The sequence below is a fragment of the Aythya fuligula genome, chromosome 29 (assembly GCF_009819795.1).
Source record: "Aythya fuligula isolate bAytFul2 chromosome 29, bAytFul2.pri, whole genome shotgun sequence".
NCBI classification, from domain to species: domain Eukaryota; kingdom Metazoa; phylum Chordata; class Aves; order Anseriformes; family Anatidae; genus Aythya; species Aythya fuligula.
This window is the reverse complement of record NC_045587.1, coordinates 922,399-936,213: the sequence shown is the minus strand read 5'-3', so window position 1 is coordinate 936,213 and position 13,815 is coordinate 922,399. Positions and strand designations below refer to the sequence as shown.

The window sequence follows — 13,815 nt, the reverse complement described above, 5'->3', positions numbered from 1 at the left end:
AATTAGTCTCCCTACCAGAGGCTCCTCAGCTCCTGGACTGTTCAGGTCTCGTTTGCCTGAAGTCACGCCAGTCGGCAGCTCTTCCTTCAGGGAAAGCATGTAGTTTGCTTCTGGTACAGAGTGGTGCCATCACCTTCAGCCATGTGGAAAACGGGCGCTTCCTCCAAGACTGTTAGGTGCCTCTTCTACAGCAGGAGGCTGGGGGCAGGGGGCAGGGCAGTCTGCTGTGGCCAGCAGCACACGGCTTTATCACTCAGCGTGTGTAAGATGCTCACTGCTACCAAGAGGTGCTCTTTGGTGTTTGTACTTTCACTGCCAGAGAACTGTGTTTTGTCGTGACTTTGGAGTCATTTAACAGCTGGGATGTTCTTTTATTGAAAGATTAATATTTTTTGCAGTCTCTTCTGCTTTCCCAGCCCCTTATCCCAAGCTTCTTAGCTTCCTTGTCACGCTGGCCTCAGTGTTTGGACTGCTTATGTCACACATCTGTGCCGTGGGAGTGACTAGCCTGTGTTCCTTTTTCTAATGAAAATTTTAACTGATGCTCAGAGAACAAGTACTCGGGGAAAGGCTGGCATCACCAGGAAAGGCTGGTGTCACCAGGGTATCCATCCACCAGCGCTGCATGCTACAGCCTATCGTGTCCTTGCAGGCATTGAGCTCATCACCGCGTTCTATGGCTGTTTGTATGCTGGCTGCATCCCCGTGACCGTGAGACCACCTCATGCTCAGAGCCTCACTGCTACTCTGCCCACTGTGCGAATGATCGTGGAAGTGAGTAACGGGGCCATCGCTGAGAGCGGGGCTCGAGCACTCTTCTTTCAGCCTCTCAGATTTGAACGGGTAACATAGCTGTCCAAACTCCCAGGCTGTTTAAATGACAGCAGTGATTGAAGCACGTCTTATACCTGAAGGACAGTGATTTAATTCATAAGATGCAAGCGAGAACCGCCTCTCCTTTTTATGTGGCAACACAAATTGCCTTGAAACAGTTGGTTTCTGAGGGAAACGAACATGTGATGTTACCTCAAATTTCATATCGATGTTCCTTACTGGTGCAAATCCTGCTATTAGTTACTTTACAAGTTTGGTAACCAGAAAAGGATGTCTCTGCATTATAGCCATGGGGAGGAAGCTAGATTTGGACTAAAGGTCCTGCCATGCTTATTTGCATTTTAATCTGCATTTGGGGTTTTAGTGAAGGAAGTGTTGAAAATTAATGCAAGTCTGCTTGGGAAAACTGGCTACAGATGGTAAAAAATATTCTCTGAATATCAAGTCTTGCAATGACAGTGTCTGCGGGATGTGCTTTTTGTCCTTTTTTTTTTTTTTTTTTTTTTTTTTAAGCAAATGTTTTTCTTTTTAGGTCAGTAAAGCTGCCTGTATTCTCACAACCCAGACCTTAATGAGACTACTGAAATCCAGAGAGGCAGCTGCTGCTGTAGATGTGAAAACCTGGCCAACCATCATCGACACAGGTGTGGTCCATGGACTTAGAAGACTTTTTCAAGTTCTGTGTAGGGATTACCAAAGGGAAACACTGCCCCTCACTGTAGATGTTAACCAGATGGCTCCTACAATTTTGTTTGAATACTTACAAACCGTCCAAGATATAAGATATCTGACCTTGTTTGCTCATCTCTCTTCTGCATTTTTTGAGATATAAATGGAACATAATTTTATTGAAAAATCACGTTGCAGACAACAGTAATTCCCTTATGACAGCTTCTCATGTCATGGTCAACTTACCTTGTCTCCTTGTCTAGCACTAGAGAGTGAGCAACTCAGATAACATAATAAGCAGGCTATGTTTTTGCATTAATTGTGTCTCTTATTATGTAGTCATGTTCCATCCTTTGGCCTTAGAGGTTAAGAAAATAAAAGTAAAAGCATGTATTTAATGTTTTAAACACATAGAAGAGTTGGTTGGTCTCTTCTCCCTTTTTCTGAGAATGAATAACTTGCTACATGAGAACTTTGGCAAAAGTCTTCTCATGTACTAGTCTGTCTGTTTTGGAAAGAGAATTAATTGAAAGCTTTGTGGTCCACCTCAGCCTATTTGAAAGTTCTCCTTTCAAATATCAGTTGAGTATTTAAAAAAATCAAATCTGTTTGTTCCTTTCTTGCACAGATGACTTGCCCAGGAAGCGGCTGTCTCAGATCTATAAACCACCTACGTCTGAAATGTTAGCATATCTAGATTTTAGTGTTTCCACAACAGGCATGCTTACAGGAGTAAAGGTACAGTAAAATGGTTTTAGAAGATGGTTTTTTTGGAGTCTTTCCTCTGCCTGATAATCTGAACCACCTCTCCTGCATACCTCCACCAAAACTGGCTTTTGTAGATTAAATAAAGACCTCACTTTTCTTCCAATAAAGCTATGGTTTTGCTGCACAGAATGCAGTATGACTGCAGGCTGAAGAATTAGTTCTGCTGTGCTGAAAGACAGGTCTCTACAGGGAGTATCAGGAATTCTGCTACTGCCTCCCGCTGGAGAGTAGCCTGTTAGGAGAGCAGTGAGGGATGTGAGTAGCAGAGCCATGAACTTTGGCTTTCCGCTGCTACACCAAAAGCAGGATAAGAATGCAGTTGATTGAGAAGATATGATGAAACTAAAACAAAAAGAAAGCCTTAGACTGGCATTAATGATCAGCTGGGGTCTGAGATACCTAAAGCTTTTAAGCAGTAGCTATTGGTATTGTTGTTTCTGGTTTACTGTGGCTCAGAGGGTTTTGCAGTGCTCTTCATCTGCAATGGAAGGTAAGAAGAAATACAGTTATTGAGAAGTGCTGTCGAGGCAAACCTCTCATTATCTGTCTTGATGAAGTCCTCTTTTGATGTTCTGGAATTTCAGCACAGTTTCTCTGTCTTTGCTGTTGCAGATGTCCCACGCAGCAGTGAGTGGCCTTTGCAGGGCAATCAAGCTTCAGTGCGAGCTCTACTCCTCGCGGCAGATTGCAATTTGTCTCGACCCCTATTGTGGACTAGGTTTTGTGCTCTGGTGCCTTTGCAGGTATGACCTTTGAGTGGAAAAGGGTGAAGATTAACTCGGCTGGTTTTAAGTAGGAAATGACAGTCCCTGTCTGTAGCTGGTGTAATTACAGACAGATATGTTGACATTACCAGAATGACTAATTTACAGTAAGAGGAGAATTTCTCTGTGAGCTGACAATGATATGTTCCCTTTTCCTGCAGATTAGCAAGTTGTTATCCTATCTTGATTATGCATATTTGTGCTGCTGAATATTACTGGCTCCAGAATGTTTCTCTTGCCTTTCTTCCTTGATTATATGTTGCAGTAAGGGAATTTTCTTTCTGTAAACTGTGTGGTTGAGCCAGTTCTCTTCCTTCACTCTGACAGTGTGTGTGCACGCTTGTGTGTGTATAAATCGTTATTCTTGTAAACTAAGTTGTATTTATAATTCAGTGTTGCTACCGAATGTGGGCATTGTAGCTATTATCAATTTGCCTCTGATCAGGGACCAAAAGCGGGCTGTGGGACCTAGCAGGAATGTGAGATGAAAATACAGTAAATATTAATTTAAAGATAACTACTTGCTGCAGAACAATATTCTCTTCTTTGATGTTCTTCACAGTGTGTATTCTGGACACCAGTCAATTTTAATTCCTCCTATGGAGCTGGAATCCAATCTTTTTCTCTGGTTATCTACTGTCAGCCAGTATAAAATAAGGGACACTTTCTGTTCCTATTCAGTCATGGAACTGTGCACAAAGGGACTTGGAAACCAAGTTGAAATGTTAAAGGTAAGAAGTGCTTCCTGAATGTTATGTTACATAAAGTAATTAAACTGTTGTTGTAAAGCAAAGCGATATCATTGTTAAGCACAACAGTACCATGATGCACAAGTCCCCAGTCTACAGCTTGCTCAAAAGCAAAAGCAGCAAAAGAAATGTTTGGAGCCTCAGGAAATTAAAAAGATTGAAATAGAGTAAGGTGTATGTGTTGCAGTGTAGGTAGCACATTGCCAGCGAGTGTCAGAGACTGCTGGGCAAACCCTAAGGAGAGGATGCCAGCAGCAAAATGCTATGCAGAGGAATTGGTTATATAACAGTCTGCAGTGAAGGCTCAGACCAGCACATGATGTAAAGCACACACGTTAAATGCTTGGCTAAATAAAGGTGTTTTCTCTTGAGAGATGAGAGGAAGGAGGGAAAAAAAAAAAAAAAAAAAGCTATGTAAAAGGCTTGAGGTGGCTTTTTGCATGGGTTTACTGAAATAATTTGTGTATTCCATTTACAAGGTTAAGGATTGGTCTTGTCCTGTTGGTTGCATAGAGTCCTGAAGGTGCTTACCTTGTCGAGTGTCACCAGGCACACAGAATAATGCACAGGTTTGAACAGCTGGCTAGTGCAGTTCAGTGCCCTCGTGATCATGTCTAGAAGGAATAAGGGATTCTGGTCTAAGTTTTGTTGAAGAGTTGGTGCAGCTTCAGTAAATGACTTTGCAGCCTCACTTGGTTTGGTTTCCATGTATATAAATAAGGAATAACAGATGTAATCTTATCTGAAAGGCACTGCAGAAGCACATGATGCTACACTATCTCTCAGAAGAAGGAGCAGTGTTGATGATTTTGTTGTAGCGGTATTTCTGGGCTCTAGTCAGACACATTTTATAACTACACATAGGAGCTGAAGAGAGGAAATGAACACAAGAGCAGAGTTTTTCTTGCATTTCTAGAGTGATTTCTTTGGGATCTAAAGGATAAAAAGCAAATACCACTTTTTAGGTCCTGGAGCAGTATGGCAGAGGTAATTAACACATACAGTCCTGTGCACTCATTTGTGTCTGCACTCTTTTCCAGTCACGAGGAATTAATCTGTCCTGTGTCCGGACGTGTGTGGTAGTTGCGGAAGAACGACCACGAGTTTCTCTCACTCATTCCTTCTCAAAACTCTTCAAAGACATTGGCCTGTCATCTCGTGCTGTAAGCACCACCTTTGGATCAAGAGTCAATGTTGCTATCTGTTTACAGGTAATGCAAGTGCCTTCTAGTGCATATCTTGTCCCTGGCATCAGATTTCCAGATTCCATTGTATTCTGAAATGGTAAACTTCCTCATCTGCACATGCTTCTGTGCTGTCTTAGTATAGCCCCATGTCTGCTTTGTAAAGAACAGCAAGCACAAGGTTTAAGCAGCTTTTGTTTTCAGCTGCATCAGAAATATTCAAAACTACTGAAACATGGCATTAGAGGACTGTTTAGTTCCATGTAAACAGTAACTCTAGTTGCCCCAGAGCTGAGAGCTGAAAGTGTTTGGGCTGTTTTCCCCCTCAAGATGCATCTCACACTGTTGTTACGCTTAGTATAGAGAGAAATAGGCTGCATTTACTGACATGTTTCCTTGAGTGCAACTGCAAAGGTAGGGAAAAGCAGATATGAATTCTGCTGTGAGTATGAAGTTCCTGGAATGTTTGAGCTCAGGCAGAGCTTGCATAAAATATATATATTTTTTTAATATTTACTCTTTAGGGAACCTCTGGGCCTGATCCCACCACGGTGTATGTAGATCTGAAATCCTTGAGACATGACAGGTACAGTAAGTTTAAGTAAACTTACCAATAACTCATCTATATAAAATGTTGTCACTAAAGCTATCATGCCCCTCAGTAGATTTCAGCTCTTTTCTTTTCCTGACAATGTTTTCTCTGATTTCAGAGTACGTCTAGTGGAAAGGGGAGCTCCTCAAAGCCTGCTGCTTTCAGAATCTGGGAAGGTAACTTCATGTTTTTACCTAGTGGCATGGCACACAGCACCTGGTGACCATGCAGCACTTTTTATGCCCTTCATGATGTTGATGTGTAGCTAGGAAAGGTGGTCTTGTGGCTCTTCCAGACGGTTATTTTGGTTTATAATGAGCATGAAACTATTTGGATATTACTATTTTACAGTAAATGAATCATATCAAAAGTGTTGTCCACAGTATCCTTGAAATCAGGTTCCATTTGGGATTTACTGTAGCTCTTACTGCCTTTAAATGAATTAGCAGAAGATGTTTGCAATAATTTTTAACACTGAAGTCTTCAAAATCAAAGTTTAGCAAAATCTGCAGGCCTATAATGCCTTTCCTGTGTGGCTTTGCAGACGTGAAATACTTCCATACTGGAGTATTGTACCTGGAGTGTACATGCCCTAGCGTGTTTTTACATGTTTGTAGTTTCCATGGGTGAACTCATGCCTTTGTGGAGGTAAATGAACAGCCTTTGTATTGTGGTTATGTGTGAAGGTGATTCTAATACTGATTGCATATTCCTTCTTGTGACCTTTAGATTTTACCTGGAGTCAAAGTAGTCATTGTTAATCCTGAGACAAAAGGACCTCTAGGAGATTCTCACCTTGGAGAGGTAAACACCGATTTTACTTTTCTGATAGCTTCTCCTGTTGTCTGTTTCTTGATCTATATTCTCTCTTTTTAATTACGTAAGTTGCTGGTGAGTAGCAGTACTTGTAGGCCTTTTTTTGTTGAATTATTGCTGGAGCATTCAGATTTAGGGGATGTTATTTTAGTGTTAAGTTTAAAGAAAAAGAAAACCTGCCAGAAATGAAGGCTTCTTCAATTCTAAATCTTACATGACTGGCTTCCAAATAGATGGATGTTACATTTTGCTCTCCTTATCTGAATCACACACCAGTATATTTAATCTGTGTTGACAGATTGCCATCAATTGTTGGACTCACATGTTATAAAAATCCAGGAATTTATAAAAATTACTCAGACCTCAGTTTACAGTTATTAGGAGAGAGGATCTGCAAGATGCATTTTTGATATCCTATAGGATATTTGGGGGTTTGAGCTAAATGCAAAATATTTTTGGACCTGGAAAATCTTGTATATCTTTCTACCTAACTAAAACCTCCTCATTACATTTTATTATCTGCTTTATTTAAATACTCAAAACATGCACTGTTGTTGTAGTGTGTAGATCTGACAGTTTTTCCACTTCTAATACAGATTTGGGTAAATAGTCCACACACAGCCAGTGGCTACTATACCATCTATGACAATGAAACCCTTCAAGCTGATCATTTCAACACTCGTCTGAGCTTTGGTGATGCTGCTCAGACCCTTTGGGCTCGGACTGGATACCTTGGTTTTGTTCGTCGGACAGAGCTTACAGCTGCCAGTGGAGGTACGGCAGAAATTAGTCTTTGTCTTTCACATGGAGAGTTTTCTTTCACAGAGTGTAACAAATGAGTCCTGATCCATGTGGTGGGGTACAGGAGACCCTTGGTTGTAACCAAAATCCATTTATTGGCTGCCGTTTTCTGTTTTTATAGTATGCATACATTTCATTTCCCATTTCTCCTCCCCAGAGCGCCATGATGCACTGTATGTTGTTGGAGCACTGGATGAAACTCTGGAACTGAGGGGATTGCGTTACCATCCAATTGATATTGAGACTTCAGTATCTCGAACGCACAGAAGCATTGCTGAATGGTAAAACAGCAATGAAAAATGAATTTAGCCTAACCTAGATGGAATGTAGCAATTTTTATCCAAAGATGCAGGATTTAATGGGTGGAGTGGGGTGGCCAGAAAGCAAAGACAGACCCTTACTTTGTGTTACCATCAGCAAGTTGTGTGAGCTTCATATCCATCTATTTTCCCTTCCATAGATCAGAATAATATTGGGCTGACTCTTCTCACAAGCCTTAATTCAAAATAGAAATTACTATTTCCTGCTTTGTGGTTTAAAGAACCATTCATACGTGAGCTAGTGAAAGGCAGCATTTAGTTCGTTTGTCAAACCTGGTAGTACTGAGATGTGCTTGAGCTGATCTTTCATACGTTGGGACTGGGTCTTGGAGTTAGGTTGTTTAGAAATACAACGTAAAGCCAGGTGATAAACTTTGTCTTGGGATAAAAAAAATATATAAAACTTTGGATCTTTGTGAAAATAACTGGATTTTCTGGTTTTGTTCTTTTTTTTTTTTTCTTTTTAACTACAGTGCTGTGTTCACATGGACCAACTTGCTTGTGGTTGTTGTGGAGCTGTGTGGCTGTGAACAAGAAGCCCTGGATTTAGTCCCTCTAGTTACAAATGTGGTCCTGGAAGAACATTATCTAATTGTGGGAGTGGTGGTGGTAGTTGATCCTGGAGTTATTCCGATCAATTCCAGAGGAGAGAAACAACGAATGCATCTCCGTGACAGTTTTCTAGCGGATCAGTTAGACCCCATATATGTAGCTTATAACATGTAACATGTATGGGGGAAGTGATGCTCAGAAACTTTGCAGGACCACCGAATGACAAAGGGTGGCTATAGAAATGAAGCTGGTGAAAATTACTAATACTTGATATAAAGTTTGAGATTGCTGCCATATTCCCTTCATCTCATCCTGTGGTATTAAGATCGCATTAACTACCAGTGGACAAAAGGAAATGTGGTAGACAATGGAAAACATTTGTAACAGTTTACTGAAATATTAGCTTTATTAGAAAATGCAAAGTTGACAAGCGTGTGAACTGCAAAATTCCTAAGGCCTTTACTGTAGTGTTACTTTTTTCATCCGTTGTACATATTTGTATTTTTATCTAATACTGTTTTAGGATTCTCTAAGGGGAGGGTTTATTTAGTTAAGATAATAAACTATTACGAGGAGGGTCATCAGAGTTCAGCAATTCCCTACTATATAAAATGTACTTTGCATCTGTACTGTAGCTATTCATTCCATGGGATCACACAACTTATTTAAAATTGTGCCATGACCAAATCAATAACTTACGGAATCTAAGAGTTACTTATTCATATAGATATTTCTTGAATTAAAAAAAAAAAAGCCTATATTTTAAATATGTAAATATTATTATACATAATTCACTTAGATAGAAAATTAACTTGGATAATGATGACAGCTGAAGGTAGGCATTTTTAAGGACAAGTAACTTTTGTGGTCCTTAGCATAATTACATTTGGTTAGACAAATAATGTGAGATACATAAATCTTACACCAGTTTTCTTATTTTAGTACGTAGTCTTTTATTGCTGGCCAGAAGTGTGTCATAGCATGTAGAAGTCTATGATTTGAAGGCACATCTCTATAAATGAGGCTGAAATATTTAAACAGTAACATGCAATCTGGCAGAAATCGCAGTGCTAAGTCCAAAATGCTTAACTGAAATGATGCAAAGTTACAGCCTCTGCCTCCACCCTCTGAAACCTCGTGTTTAAAGGAAAAAAAAAAAATCCTATAGGTCAACACACAGTTAAATTCACTGTTTGTGCAATTCAGTCATTATTCCATTCAATTCCCTCTAGGTATAGCAAGAAGCATTGTAGATAGACTTTTTCTGTAAAATGGGAGACCCAGAGTTCTTCAAAACATTCCCTAGAAACAATTACGGATTTCTGGGTTTGGGGCTGAATGCAATTTTTCTTTTACAGGAGGAGGCACAAAAATGAAACGGAGTAATTCTGGTAAATGCTTGTTAAATAACTTCGTGAAAATGAATATTCCAAACTCCAAAATACTTGGTTTTCACATTAGTAACTGTAAAGAAGCAGAAGCCCTAGAGTAGTGGGAACAGGCTCTTGCTGTTAGTAAGTGATTGCACTCTGGGCTAATGGAGAGACAGTGTTTAAGTTTTGACTCATAATTACCTTTCTTTCTTGTAATCCTTAATAATCTTATAAATTCATATGGATGTTAAGAAAATATGACTTTGGAAGCAATGAGAGCTGATACCAGATAGCGCAGCAGGGTTTTTTTTGAGTCAAATATGGTATACAGTGTAAATAAACTTGTTATTAAAATGCTCCACATTACCTCATTCAAAATTTGTAGGCAGTTTTTAAAAGGTTTGTAGTATGAACTCTGAAGATCCTGTGGCAGTTGTCAGAGCAGAACACAGTGTATCTGTAAGCAAATCCCAGTTTTGTACTTGAAAAACTCCTGATGCATTCTGTTAGCTCTGACTGAGGTCAGGAGTGTTAAAATTTAGATGGGAAGTTCTGAATATTTTTGAAAAATATGTGGTGGGGAAATAGATTTAGAAACTGCAAGTTGTTATGGCAAGTCTCAATTTGAGTTCTTTGCAAAGGTTTCACTTTACAGGTGCATATTTTTGAATGACGTCTTTTTCCTGATCTGCCACTGTGATTAAGACAACATCACAGGTGAAATTGTCGTGGTATTGTGCTGCAGCATAGATGTGACAGGTTTTCTGTTATTGGTGTCTAGTTTCTTATTATGTGTGTCCTAAACTACCTGCACATGAAGTTTTTTGTAAATCTAGTTTTAACAAATTGGCCACGAAGTAAGGAAGGTGACAAGTGTAACTGTGATTAATACAGTTGGTACTGCAACTACTTATTTAGGGTGCAGAACGCACTGAAGTTGTTACTCATTTTCAGCCACCAAAGTGGGAGAATTTCCTTGTTTTGTTATGCACCACTTTTTAATTTTTCTTGCACAGCAAAGTGACTTGCAGTACAGCCTTCACTTTGTTGTTGCACATTTCAGGAAAATAAAAAAAAGATGGCCTTGACTTTTTCTTACTGAAATTAAAGCTTTATCTAAATTCTTTCAACAATTACCACATTTGTCCATCAAAAATGATTTTTTTTTAAATTCTAAGATTGTATTTTATTTTTAGTTACCGTTTTTTCAGAAATAAAAAGTGGATGTATTCATTTGATCAGACTTCCAGTATGTGGCAGACTGACTCTGAAATGGAATTTTTAAATGGCACACTTGATTTCCTCCCATTTTTTATACGGCTAGGTATCTGCTAGTTTCTTATGCTTAGCAAGTTTACTCATGCTGTTAATCTTTGCTTTGGTATATTACATTTCTCTGTTAGAGAACTAAATTTACAGTCCTGTCCTTAGAATGAGACAACATTCTATGTTTGATTGCCAGTAAGTGACATATAGAAGCTGGCCAGTTCTGATTTCATTGAATGCTTTTGTCTATGTTTGGCGCAGTGAAAAGCAGTGTATTGGAGAAGTAGTACTATGGAGCTGTGAATCTGGAAACCCTGATTTCTAACTCCAGCTCTGCTAATGACTTGCCACAAGGCCTTCAACAGGTCATTTCACTCCTTCAGTTTCTTCATCTGTAGATGAGGATATTATCTAATCCTTACAACATCCCTGTGAGGTAACTAACTGTACAGCACTAAGTGCTAAGTATTTTTCATTGCTAGCCTCTTTGAGGTCAGGGTCAGTTTGTTCTTCCAAACTGATAAATGATTATTTGGTTGTCTTGGAGGGCTGTCAAGAGATGTGACCATTTCACTTCAAAGTGCTTGCTTGGTGTCATTCCATATGAGAACAAAATGAAATATTAACTTCACAAAATTGGCAGGGCGACTGAAGGTTCTGATGTTGCATGTTCAGGTTCAGACTTGGGCTCTTCTCCATAACTGCTGAAACAAGTGTTGAGTCCCAAGAAGCAGATTCTCCATGCCCATTTGACTTGGCAGCTTATCTAGTTGCAGAGGACAAATTATTTCGTGTCGTTGTCCATCAGATTCCAAGCTAACAGCTGCAATGAAACTTAATCTAGGATATTTTTTTTTTTTACCACTTGGAACTAAAATATTTTGTATGTCTTACTGTTTATGAATATTCCCTAAGCAAAGTATGTGGGTACAGGTAATTTCAAGTCCTGTTTTGTTAACATTTGCACTGCATTTCTGATTTAAATAAATGTAATTAAGATGTGTCGTACTAACTGTCTTTAAAAGGTTGTAAAAACGATAAATTTTAGCCCTAAATGCAATTTTCTTTAATTTCTGTCAACCTATTTACCATTGTCAAATTCAGACTACAGCATTATGTAATTATGTATAAAGTTTTTATTTATTTAAAATTAGATTAGATATACATTTTTAAATTTAACATCTGGCTGGACAGTGTTCCATTAACGCATTGATTGTGTTTCCTTTGTCTTGTGTTAATAAATATTGATGCCTGATTGTTTGCTTAGTTCTTTATCTGCTGCTTCCCTGAAGGATTTTGTAAGAAGCAAAACATTGGTTAGTATTTATCATGGTGAAAGGGAGAACCTGTAAGTATTTTTGCAAGTACATTTCATCAAATGTATATAGAAATGTATGAGACCTGAGCCCATGAAGAGCTGAGCTCCCTGCACTTCACTTCCATGGCAGGATGTGGAGTTTTTTGTATCTGCAGTAGGAGGCTGTTACAGCTTTTGAAATTGGCGTTATAACCGAGATCACTCTTTGAGGAGGAACTAGATGCAATTTTGAGCATGGCCTACCTATATTTAATATTTTACTGTAGTATTAAATATTCCTTATTTAATTTCTGGTTAAGATTCAGGTTTGGTATGTATCATTTTAAACTGGATTCAGTGAGAGATTTATAGTCTCTTAAACTTCTGCAAATCCCAACAAGATTTGAGGTTTGTATTGATCTGATGGGACAAACTTTGGTGGCATTTGAGTTTTAACATTTGATAGTCTCTGATGTCAAAAACTAACCGTGGAGTTTTTATGAAGACTTATTTTAAATACTCATAGATATTAAGATATAGTTTAGTACCAGAGAGGATGTAATCAAGATTATAATCTAACACCAGCTACTGCCTCTGTATATTAATGGCTATATGTTTTTGGGTAAGAATATACGTAAACACATTATTTACTACAAATGATGAGTGGCAATTTTACCATGGTTTCTTCTGAGCACATTTCACTTTCATTAAATTTTACCTGTATTTTAAAATTACTTGATATTGGGAAAACCTCTTAATAAATAAATGGAAAGGGGGTGGGGGGGATACTTTGAATTGTTATATTAATCAAGGAAGTTGAAAAAGCCAATAAATCTTGCCTTTTTGTAAATACACATAGATTTGAGTGACCACACTTCTTGGGTGTTTGAAGATTGCTTTTTCAATTGTCACAACTCTGACTCAGGCACGTTCTGTGGTAACTTCATATACCGTGGCTTGTTTTCTTTGGCCTGGTATTTTCTCTGGGATAAACTTCACAGTTGCATCAGGATGCACTGTACCAAAGCAACCTAGAATAATTGATCAAACTGGTGTTAAGTTTTGCTTGACGGCCTTCCCCTGCAACTCAAGAGAGGGGTAAGGACATTGCTGGTCCCACACCCAGTACAGCCGCGGTGACCTGAGCCTAGAAGCTGAATTCCCCAGGCTTTTCCATGGCCTCCACTGACTCGGTTCAGATGATCGGGTAAGACTTACAGATGTTGCAGTCCTTGGCAACCCTCTCTGATAATGAGCTTATTTACAGCTGCCTTCATGTTCCAGTAAAGCTTTAATCAAAACCCTTTTTAAATATTTACAGCTTGTGCTAGAACAACTGTTATGAAATGTTAAAATCACGGGAAAGACTACTGGTGGTGACGACTGAGTTTACGTTTCCTTTACAAAAATCGCTAAATTTCCGTACTGTGCTGCAAAAAGTGATCTTTGTGAGCACAGTCTGTTCCCCAATGGACTTTAGTGCTGCTTTTACAATTCTTGAGGAAAAAGTCACCGTAGCCCACCCTGGGGGGGTACAAGAAGGGTATACCAAAACACTCCCTGCACCCTTTCTGCTTGACCTTTGTTTAGTGTAAAGCAATTAATGTGCCATGCCTGAAATTCCTAAATCCCTTTGCAGGAATAGTTTGTTTTTACCAAAAAAAAAAAAAAATAGAAATTATAGAATTTGTGTTTCAGCTTCCATGCACTGTCTTTGTATGTTGTGCTTATTATGCTTCTGCACGCTTTATTTTGGATTTCTACACGAATTTCTGTGGCGAATAAACGAGGGGGGGAAGGAGCCTTTCCCTGAGGCGGGCCCTGACCAGG

The 13,815-nt window shown here is 39.0% G+C and overlaps 1 protein-coding gene across 3 annotated transcripts in view; it reads left to right on the top strand.

The window, feature by feature from the left end:
* The window catches only part of DIP2B (disco interacting protein 2 homolog B), a 68,212-nt gene extending 56,269 nt beyond the window's left edge, over positions 1 to 11,943 (top strand). For all 3 annotated transcript variants that reach the window (XM_032204815.1, XM_032204814.1, XM_032204813.1), the window contains 12 exons: positions 653 to 774; positions 1,367 to 1,478; positions 2,132 to 2,241; positions 2,884 to 3,014; positions 3,598 to 3,766; positions 4,825 to 4,995; positions 5,493 to 5,554; positions 5,679 to 5,736; positions 6,290 to 6,364; positions 6,973 to 7,150; positions 7,335 to 7,458; positions 7,971 to 11,943. In XM_032204815.1, coding sequence (XP_032060706.1) covers positions 653 to 774; positions 1,367 to 1,478; positions 2,132 to 2,241; positions 2,884 to 3,014; positions 3,598 to 3,766; positions 4,825 to 4,995; positions 5,493 to 5,554; positions 5,679 to 5,736; positions 6,290 to 6,364; positions 6,973 to 7,150; positions 7,335 to 7,458; positions 7,971 to 8,223 — 1,565 coding nt within the window. In that variant the 3' untranslated portion in view covers positions 8,224 to 11,943. The remainder of the gene's footprint in view (positions 1 to 652; positions 775 to 1,366; positions 1,479 to 2,131; positions 2,242 to 2,883; positions 3,015 to 3,597; positions 3,767 to 4,824; positions 4,996 to 5,492; positions 5,555 to 5,678; positions 5,737 to 6,289; positions 6,365 to 6,972; positions 7,151 to 7,334; positions 7,459 to 7,970) is intronic.
* Positions 11,944 to 13,815: the final 1,872 nt, after the last annotated feature.